General features: G+C 37.6%; 1 protein-coding gene across 1 annotated transcript; it reads right to left on the bottom strand.

The window, feature by feature from the left end:
- Positions 1 to 1,841: 1,841 nt before the first annotated feature.
- LOC104098166 (uncharacterized) lies at positions 1,842 to 3,779 on the bottom strand. The gene is made up of 4 exons (XM_070198262.1): positions 3,638 to 3,779; positions 3,261 to 3,523; positions 2,879 to 3,079; positions 1,842 to 2,741 (listed from the first exon to the last, which is right to left on the bottom strand). Exons 1-4 carry the CDS (start codon positions 3,777 to 3,779, stop codon positions 1,842 to 1,844), a joined length of 1,506 nt encoding a protein of 501 aa, XP_070054363.1.
- Between the last annotated feature and the right edge of the window lie 7,657 nt (positions 3,780 to 11,436).

Raw genomic sequence — 11,436 nt, 5'->3', positions numbered from 1 at the left:
GTCGTACATTTTCGTTCATAAATATCCGTGCATTCCTCACTCTACCATATGTAGTCTTCACAGGCAAAAAGTGTGCTAATTTTGTCAGTCGATCTACAATTACCCACAAAAAATCATAACCTCTAAGAGTACGGGGTAGGCAGTCACAAAATCCATGGTAATTCATTCCCATTTCCACTATGGAATCTTACTTTGTTGTAGTAGACCTGCGGGTCGATGATACTCAGCCTTGACCTGCTGGCAAGTCAAATAGCTAGAAATAATGTTAGCAACATCTTTCTTCATACCTTCCCACCAAAAAATTTGCTTTAGGTCATGATACATTTTTGTGGATCCAGGATGTATAGTGTATCTAGAGTTGTGAGCTTTTTCAAGAATAGCATGCTTCAGCCCATCTATGTTTGCTACAAATGGCCTGTCACTCATTCGAAGAACAACATCACTTTCAACAATCATACCCTTGCTTTTACCAGCTAAGGCCTCATTTCTGTATTTGCAAAATCGCTCATCCTGATATTGAGTGGCCTTAATGCGCTCAACTAATGAAGACTTAGCGTGAGCACAAGCCAACAATGCCTCTAAATTTCTGACACTAAATCTGATACCTGTACCTTCTGGTCTCTGAATATCCTTGGCCAAAAGTCTCTTTGTAGGAGCTATATGTGCCACACTCCTCATAGATTTTCTACTCAATGCATCAGCCACCACATTGGCTTTTCCAGGATGATACAAAATAGAACAGTCAGAGTCCTTGAGTAGTTCCATCCACTGACGCTACCAAAGATTTAGATCTCTCTGCTGAAAGATATACCTCAGACTTTTATGGTCAGTATAAATCTCATAAGTTTCGCCGTATAGGTAATGCCTCTAAAGTTTTACAGCAAATACCATTGCAGCCATCTCCATATCATGTGGAGGATATTTTTGCTAGTGCTTTTTCAATTTTCTTGAAGCATAATCTATAGCACGACCATTTTGCATGAGAACACATCCTAATCCCACCCTCGAGGTGTCACTAAATACTGTAAATCCTCCAGAACCTGATGGTAAGGCTAATATTGGTGCAGTTGTCAGATACGTTTTGAGGTTCTGAAAGCTCTACTCACATTCCTCCGTCCATTGAAACTTTGCATTTTTCTGTGTTAGCTTGGTCAGTGGAGCTGCTATTCTAGAGAAATCCTGCACAAAACGCCTGTAATATCCTGCCAAGCCTAAAAAACTACGAATCTCTGTAGGAGAAGTGGGCCTGGACCATTTCTCCACAGCTTCTGTCTTCTTAGGATCTATCATAATTCAATCTTTGAATACAAGATGCCCAAGAAATGCTACCGAGTCTAGCCAAAATTCACACTTCGAGAACTTAGCATAAAGCCGATGTTCTCACAATGTCGGCAACACAGTCCTGAGATGATTCTCGTGTTCTCCTTGGCTACGAGAATATACCAGGATATCATCAATAAATACTATTATAAATCTATCCAGAAACGGCTTGAACACCCTATTCATTAAATCCATGAATGCAGCTAGAGCATTAGTCAGTCTGAAAGGCCTCACAAGAAACTCATAGTGCCCGTATCGAGTTCTAAAAACAGTCTTAGAAATATCTTCATCTTTGATTCTATGTTGGTGATAACTAGAACGGAGATCAATCTTTACAAAGTGGGAAGCTCCTTGTAACTGATCAAACATGTCATCTATACGAGGCAAATGATATTTATTACATATTGTAATCTTGTTCAACTGCCTGTAGTCAATGCACATTCTCAGGGATCCGTCTTTCTTCTTTCCGAACAGTACTGGTGCACCCCATGGAGATATACTCGATCTGATAAAACCCTTATCTAACAAATAATGCAGTTGCTGTCCTTCAACTCTGCTGGTGCCATCCGATATGGCGGTATTAATATGGGTTGTGTGTCAGGTGGCAAATCAACACCAAAATCTATTTCTCGTACTAGAGGCAATCCTGGTAAATCATCAGGAAATACATCAGAAAATTCTCTCACTAATGGTACATTTTCTATACTAATTGTTTCCTTTCTTGTGTCATTTACAATAGCTAAGAGACCTAAGCAACCTTTCTTCAGAAGTCGTTGAGCCTTCAAAAAAGATACAACTTTGCAAGTCGCTGGAACCTGACCCCCTTTTAGAACAAAACTAGGTTCGTTTGGTATCTCAAACTTGACTATCTTTGCATGACAATCGACGATAGCATAGCAAGAATATAACCAATCCATTCCCAGCAGCATGTCAAAGTCAATTATATCAAGTACAATAAGGTCAGCTATAGTATCCCTACCATTAACACGAATCTGACAAGCACGATACATGTATTCAGCTAATAAAGACTCTCTAACTGGAGTGGCAACCAGAAAAGGATCATTCAATAGCTCAAGATATCTACTAAACCTCAAAGAAAAGTACAAGGACACATAGGAGTGAGTAGATCCCGAATCAATCAATGGAAGTGCATCAAATGAACAGATAAAAAGAATACCTCTAACCACAACATTCAAGGTCTGAGCATCCTGTCTAGTAAATGCAAAAACTCTCGCCTGACCTCCACAAGCATTCCCTTGTCTTTGATTCACAGTAGCACGTTCTCCAGCACCTCGACCTCTATTTCCTATACCTATAGCACCTGAAGTATTATGAGTAGTCTGAGTAGGTGCAACTGACTGAATAGATGCCTGGTTGAAATTTCTTGGAGGATGAGGGCAATCCCTCAAGTGATGTCCGAACTGGCAACACCGAAAGCACTCTCCAGTTTGAACACGACATTGGCCCAAATGTGATCTACCACAGGTCTGACAGATTGGAGTAGTGGCATATATCTGCCCAAAATTATGATGTCCAGATGATGATGGTCCCCTAGTACCCTGTCTGTAATGCGACCTGTATGTGGACTGTAAAAACAAGTGTGTCCCTGTCTGGGAACCCTGTTGTTGTCCCTGATTTCCTGCTCTTCAATTTTCACTAAAACCGCCACTGAAAGACCCTCTTGTCTTGGCCTTCTTACGTAAATCACTAGTTGCACGCTCTTCATGTCCCTTGGTTGCAATCTTTCTAGCAAGGTCGACTGCATCAGAGTAGGATAAAGTCTTCATCTGTGGGGCTACTGCAGTGTATAGACGACCAACCAATCCATCAACAAGCCTCTGAACTCGAGCTTCTTCGGTAGGCACTAAGTAAGGAGCATATCTTGCCAGCTTACAAAACTAGGTGTTATATGTTGACAGATCAATATCTGGAGTCTAAACCAATCTCTCAAAGTCCCTAGCATATTTTTGCATCAGGTTGTCTTGAAGAAAATAATTCATGAACAACTTAGTGAATTCGTCCCATGTCAGTGGTGTTGCTCCTGTTGGCCTTCCTAGCAACACAATTTCATACCATGTATTGGCCATATCCTCTAATTTGTATGCAGCGAGCTCCATGGCTCTCTCACTAGAACATCCAAGAGCACGTAATGCCTTGAGTGCCCCATCCAAGAAAATTTGAGGATCTACTGAATTATTACAACCTGTGAATTTTGGTGATTTCAATTTTAGGAACTCTTGTAGGGATACTTCCTTATTCCCTAAAGTCTGAGTCTGTGCAGGTGCTCGTGTCTGTAAAGTAGCCTAAGGAGCTGAACTTCCACCCTGAGCAGGCACCAATGCCTCTAACATATTCAATAACCTTGCCACTGCGTCTGCAGGTAAGGCAACAGTAGGTACAACAGTTGGCACTGGTGGTGGAGCGTCCTGAACTCCATGCCCTTGCATTTGATCTCGCATAGCAGCTTAGGGTTGACCCATGTTCCCAACTTCCGGTTGAGGAGCAATTTGTCTTCTAGTTTGATGAACCCCAACTTGACCGCCACCAGGTAGTACCACGTCCAGCAGATGAGGGTGTGCGTATCCTAGCCATCTGCAAAAGAAATACTCCAAGGTCAATCTCAAGTTATCTCAACGTACGATCAAAGAATGAAAGAAGGGAAAATCATAAGTATGGGCGCCTACATACCCATGAACAAGACTATACTAAACATTACTCCATGAGCAAGTACTCCCAAGTAAGCCTCATCGATATTTTACAGAAAAACAGACAGAGTTTTCCCTATTTTTGGACTATCCAAAAATTTCCCTGTCTCAAAATCAACCCACTAATAACCAGAAATACTAATTTATCTCCAATTTTGATAAAAAAGTGCAATACTCATCCTAAGTCCATAATAACAAAAGAATACTCAAGACTCTAAAAGAATAACTATGGAGTGACTCTAAGAGTTCAAAGAAAAGACCATAACAATAAATAAAATCTCCGCCTACGCGAATAATTGTGAGGCTCACCAACAACTATCAACATGTGCGCTTTAATTAACGAAATCCTCGACCGCGTCAACTGCAGTCTCTGTAAACAAATTAGCGGGGAATGACTCGCTAGCTTAGTGAGTAATAACACTTAACCACAACCTTTTTTTTTATTGGGGACAAGTCAAAAAATATTCTAGTATATATATTAAACAGAAAATATCATAAGAATGCTCTTTCAAAAACAATAAATAATAATTAGTCTCATCATGTTTTTAATGTAATACAAATCAATTGACAATTCGGTAATAAGCTCGGTAAATACCGTGTAATATCAATATTCATGTTTGGGAGATTTTAATGAACAGATCATATAATCGGTATAACTTTGGACTTCTTCGCAAGAAGTTAAATATAACGGCAGTCCCTACTCGAGGGAAATCACTAACGGTGTGCTAGTTCTACCTTCCTACTAGCGAGGGCTATAACGGTAATTACAAGGTGCACCGGGTCTAACAAACCCGCCGTTAGCTACGGGATCCTTCAAAGTCTACTCCCATTTATACATGTATTTTTAATCTGTATATACTCGTAACAAAATATTTTAAAACAATATAGGGTATTTCAGTTCTTATCAAATCATGTAATTTCATTTCGATAATCGTAAATTCAAGTAACGGTAAAACATATCTAGTGACAACAAGAATATTTAAAACAACGGTAATCATCTAAAATAAATATTTCGGTATCATATCGAGTAAAAGACTTGTCCCATATGCAACTCAAAATAATCGGTAACATATTCATATTAAAAATCATGTATAAATCATGCAAGTTATGAAAACACAAATTACGATAAGATTACTACTCATAGTACTCGTGCCGAAATACCAAATGCTTCACCTTGAGCAATTCGTACAACATCCTCCAATCAATTCATAATTACATAATATCGATCTCATGTTAATTTCCATGTTTAGACTAATTCGTAGCTAATTTAGAATATCTGAATCATCAGAGTTTCATATTTGGCTCTTAATTCACCGAATTATAATAACTCAACAAATCCATCCTTCTAAATAAATGGCATTCATATAGTTTATTGTACTATTTAATTTCCACAACCGCGTGTCTAAATTAAACCTTAAATATGGTTGCTGTCATAAAATATATTTTTGCAATAACCGATCGAAATCCCATAAAATGATTTGAGATATAATGAATTTCACCAGAAATTGAAGCAAAAATCAAATAAAGGAAAAATTGACCTCTTTATGTTGAAAAATACTTCTATTGAAAGTTGTTATATATGTTCAATTCTCCTCCCTTTTTATTATGACTCTTACTTCATCAATTTATACTTATTCAGGCCACTGGTAAATTAGAACATTTCAAATTCTATTCAATCCAACATATTCATATGATATACCCAGTTAATTCATGGAAACGTCTCATGAATTTTTCCCAATTCCCTTAACTTTATCTTTCAAATTCTTAATCCAACTCCAAAATTATATCTACTCAGCCGTACAAGGATCATGTATATAAAACTCCATAGTCTTAAAAGAGGAAGAAATATATGTAACTATTTGAAGTGTATTGCTGAAACTTAAGGAATTATATGCCAAAGACTAGATGAAACACGGTCTTCACCGCTAGAGAAATAGCCGAAGCTTTCTTTCTTTGTTTTCCTGTTCGATTGTAGGTCTAAGGGATTTTCATTTCTTTGAAACCCTTTTTAGTTTCTTTCCCTTGAATCAGATGGGCTAAGCCCACTTAATCGTACTCTTTCCTTCTTTAATTATTATTATTATTATTTGTCTTGTACTATTTATTTGTTTGTTCTTTTTTGTGTTTTATTAGTTAGTTTCTTATTATTATTAATTTTATTTTGCTAATTACCAATACACCCTTATAAAAATATAGTGTATTACAAATGTCCTGTTTGATGTTCCAGAATGACACAAGGAAATCTATGGTGCAAGCAAGTTGAAGGAAGGTTGCGAGTAGTATAAATGGACATGTGTAAGTCGCAAGCTAAAGTATGTTAGAGCGACAAGGTTTTAGGAAGGCAAGAGTAAGGATAAGAATATGCGAGTGAGAAGGTGACGAAAATGGATAAGTCCTCAGGATTAAGCCCAAGAAAACAAGAAGAGCTGATGGTTTCTCTAAGTTATAGAAAACTCAGTATAGCCCGAATAAACTCAAAGGAGTCTAAGACTAGTAGCATTTAGAAAAGATGGAATGTTGCCCTGGTTGTAGAATGAGGGTGTGATTGTGATAGATAAAGCATGACATTTGGGCCTTCAATTGAGTAACGACTTGAAGAGAATTTCATGAATTGTATGAGATTATAATACCCATGTAAGGTGAGTCACATTGGGATGCTATAAAATACGGTTATAGAAGTATAATATCGCCCCTAGGTGGATCAATCTAATCATTTCAGATGTTTTCCGATGAGACGTAAGCCCTAGCGGCAGTGTTATATAAAAGGTCAAGTTATCAATGGTATATTATAGATCAATATTGAGGTGAATCAACAATGGATGGATAAGAGTTACAAAGTATGAGATGAGAGTAGGTTGTCATTCATAAGATAAACAATAATGAGGAAGCATTAATGGACTTAGATTTATACATCTATGATAAGAAGCGAGAGAGTAGCCTGGAATTGGGTAGCAGACCTAGATAATAATAAAATCAAGGTAAGAGTTATAGTAAAGTTTGACCTACCTAGATGCAGTAAACTCATATGGATGAATAACCAGGTCTATGAAATAAGATATAATAATATTCGTAAGTTCGATAAAGTAACGAGCGAAGAACTTCAGTATCCTATAGATACCTAGAGGGACATCTTATTAAGCCTTGTATATGTTTATAAAGCGAGGCCAAGAGATTGGCTAAAAGTTGGAGGGAAAAAAGGAAATAAGAGTCGCATAGGCGTACTTACAAAGTCAGAGTTGTACAGGCTGCATGATAAAAGGTAGCAACATTTACAAGATTGGAAGGATTCCGACCACGAGTCGTGGTGTGAGAAAGAGGCCTAAAGGGGGGAATGCCCTGGCCTCTTATTTATTCACAAAATAGTTGCCTAAATGGCAAGGACAGTATTAAAATCATTCGTAAGAGCCATCCATTTATGAGACCGATATATGCATTAGTCAACATTCGAGGACGAATATTCCAAAGGGGGGAATGATGTTACACCCCACAGTAATACGTCGATGTTACACTCCGCAGTATTATATTACGACGATGTTATACCATGTAGTATTGTACGTTGAATTTGCCGTAAGATAATTGACACCAGTTCAAGGACAAGATTATTTGGAGATTATAAGTATTATGCTATTTCAATCAAGTGACGAGTAAATTCGTGAAGGTGAGAGGGTAAGCAAATCGAAGAAAATAAATTTCGTCGAAGTTTGACATTTTGAGATAAAATATGGTCCAAGCTACAATACCCCATATTTATGGATTAGTGCCATACAAGGTACTACATAACTATGATAGTAAGGTGTACAAGATATGTTAAAAGTGAGTAGTATTTTAAGTAAGTTGAGATAATTCTTAATTATGTGGGTAATTGGTTAATTATTGGGTAATGGGATATTGCCTAATTAATTAGGGAATTATTGGATAAAGATTAAATTTCTTAACGTGGCAGCCCACCCTTCAAACTAAGTGACTCATAAATCAAATTGAAGGTGGAAAACTAAAGTTATAAACACAAGTCACTACATTCTTCATTAGCTGTAAACATATACTTAGAAGATTTGTAACCATTCTACTTCATTTGGTCTTTAGATGTTAAGTGATTCAATTATAATGTTATTTCTATTACAAAGACACGTTTGAATGTATTAAGACAATACATAACATTTGCCTACTACAACACCAAAATAACACATGATGGAGCACTTGATTTCATAGCATCTTAAGCAACATGAGATTTTTTGATTCTAAGGGAATACAATGCAATCTTTCCCAAGAATATCATATGGATTTTTCCTACTCCAGGTATGTTAAGGCTAAGCCCTTCCTTCATTTTGGCATGATCTCGTAACTGCATGCGCTTGATAATGAGGCATAAAGAGAAGTTCATACTCTGAATTTATATACATTATCCTAGTCTCATAAGTTATAGTATTTTCCATTATCAGGACTTCATATTCAATTGAGTATTGTCTTCTTCTAGTCAAGAGAGCTGAGGGTCTATATATATACAATATTACAGTATTTTCCCCACCATCGAGCTATGATCGCTGGGCAGGCCCCTATTGGACAACCTATGATCAAATGGTAAGTTATATACCGAGCCTACTGTGGCCGAGTGCCTATGAGCGAGCCTAGGATGGCCGAGATACAGGGCCTAGTATGGCCGAACATCTATGAGCAAGCCTAATACGGCAGCGCAGTTACATATACTGAGCCCTATAAGGCCGGACAGCTATTTTACTTACTATATTGAGAGAGTTGAGAGAGTTGAGTCAGCATCAGCAGATAAGCATATCTTCAGATTATCTTTGACTCCCAGTTATTTCAGTTATTATATTATCGGTTCAGTTTTAGATTTCAGTTATTCTGTTGCCTTACATACTCAGTACATTATTTCGTACTAACGTCCCTTTTGCCGGGGATGCTGCATTTCATGCGTGCAGGTTCAGATAGACAGACGAGTAGACCTCTCCAATAGGTTTTGCCCGAGTTCAGCTTGATCGGTAAGCTCTGCGTCCTTCGGAGTTGCCAGGTCTAGAGTGTTACGTACATCTTGTGTATATATTTATATATACGTTATGGATAGGTCGGGGCCCTGTTCCGATCACAATAAATCTATCAGTAGAGGCTTGTAGACATATCATGTCAATTAGTGCAGTATGTTGGGCTTGTTAGCCGTGTATGTATATTTTGTTGGTTTGTAAGTTGTAGTAGTTATGACGGCCTTGTCGGCCCAGCTTTATATTGATGTTTAGTCAGCATTCGCAAATTGTCTTGCAATATGGCCCATGGCCAAAGTATGACATTATATGTTCAGAGTCCCTTAGTTGCAAGTTGGTACGCAAGGATAGGTGAGGCACAGGGTGCCGACTCGCCCCCTAGGTTCGGGGCATGACAAGTGGTTATGAGTTTCTACATCTTTTTTACATCATTAGTAGCATTGTGAAGGTTTGGATCAAGGTTATATCTGGTATGAGGTATGTTACGAGTACCAGGTTTCGTAATGGGAAGTTATTGTGGTCAGAGATATTGCTACGGACGTATGAGAAATGGGTTACATCGTGTGGTTAAATCTCAAGAAATATTTATGATTTGCTATATATTGTTGAGATTGATATAATATGTATATGCAAGAATCAGATTGTATCAAAAAATTTGAATATTGGAATTTGGGTCTATGGTTGATATAGTAAGGTTGAAGAAAGAATCTTCAGTTAGTTGACGGGCTTATATAGGTTCAGGTGATGTGGGATCACTCATGCGTATGTGCATGTAAAGTTTATACAGTGATTTGATGTCTTTGGAATGACTCCTGGCACGTTTGAGGACGAAAATATGTTTAAGTGGGGGAGAATGTAACGAACCGACCGGTCGTTTTGAGTCTTAGACTTCTATTTGATGGTTTGAGACTTTCAGTAGCTTCATATGATGTATTATGACTTGAGCGTATTGTCGGTTTTGGTTTTCTAGTGGTTCGGGATTGATTTGGAAGAATGACTCATGATTTGGAAGCTTTAAGTTGGAAGAGTTGACCAAGATTTGACTTTTGGGTAAACGGACTCGGAATCGGGTTTTGATTATTCCGATAGGTTCGTATGATGATTTTGGAGTTGTATATATGTTTGGATTTGGTTTCGGGGGTTCCTATAAAAATTTGATACTATTTGTTGAAAGTTTGCAATTTGAGGAACTTAAGAGTTCATAAGTTTGACCAAGAGTTGACTTTGATGTTATTATCCTCCAATTGGTGTTCCGGGACTTTTGATAGGTCTATATAGTTGAATTGAACTTGTGTGCAAATTTTGGAAGTAATATGAAGTGTTTAAGTATGATTCGCGCTCTCTTTTGAAAGAATGGAGATTTAATAACTTAAGAGAAATTTTATTGGGTTTGAGCCTCGATTCTTTGTTGTGATGTTTCTCTGGGTGTTTTGAGGCTTGGGATAATTTTGGATAATGTATTTTTACTATTTGGTATAACTGGATGGGGTCCCGAGGGGCTCGGGTGTGTTTTGGATCATTGGTTGAGAAACTAGTTGTTAAGGATTTGGAGTTTGACCATTGTCAGTATCGAGCCAAAATGACCTCTTTTCGGTGTTTTGAGTGCGTGAGAAGGTTCATAGCTTATTTTATTATGGAAATGCATATATGGTTTGTGTCCTAGATGTTCCGAATGAGTTTTTGGTGCTAAAATATAGATTTTCTTATTGCTGATTTTTTTCTGGAATAAATAATTTCGAAAATACCATTTATGTCCCAGAAATTTTCCGACTTCCTTTAAAACTTCAAAACATCATATCTCCCTCATTTGATGGCCAAATTGAGTGATTCAAAAAGATATTTTAGGAGTGTGTACTATCACAAGGATCATGGTGGGCTTATCAAACATGAGTTTTGGGATCATCAAGAATCTTATTCGGGCAGGGAAAACTACTGCATTTTTACTTATTTTGGAATTTAGTTTACTTTTTATCAAAGGTCTTAGAGCTTGGTTGTTATAACGACTCGAACGGTCGTTTTGCACTTCGGTGATCTGTTCAGTGGTTCGGGGTCTTGAATGACTTCATATTATGTATTATGACTTGCGTGGATGGTCGTGTTAGAATTTCCAATGTTTCAGGATGAATTTGGATGAGTGATTCTCACTTTAGAAGCTTAAGTTGAAAATGTTGTCTGAGGTTTGAATTTTGAGAAAACGACCCCATAGCAGTGTTTTGATGGCTACGATAAGTTCGTATTGTGATTTTGGACTTGGGCGTATGCCCGGAATCGAATTCGAAGGTCCGTAGGTTGATATGTGTTGTTTTGATTGTAGGTTGACTTCATATCTATCGTGTTTGGATTTCTATTTAGGGACTTCGAATAGGTCCATTTTGTCATTTGGAACTTGTCTGCAAAGCTTGGCGTCATTCTGAGTT

This window comes from Nicotiana tomentosiformis, chromosome 3, assembly GCF_000390325.3.
Source record: "Nicotiana tomentosiformis chromosome 3, ASM39032v3, whole genome shotgun sequence".
In the NCBI taxonomy this organism is placed as follows: Eukaryota; Viridiplantae; Streptophyta; class Magnoliopsida; order Solanales; family Solanaceae; genus Nicotiana; species Nicotiana tomentosiformis.
The sequence above is the reverse complement of the archived record's forward strand: the minus strand, read 5'-3'. Positions and strand labels throughout refer to the sequence as shown.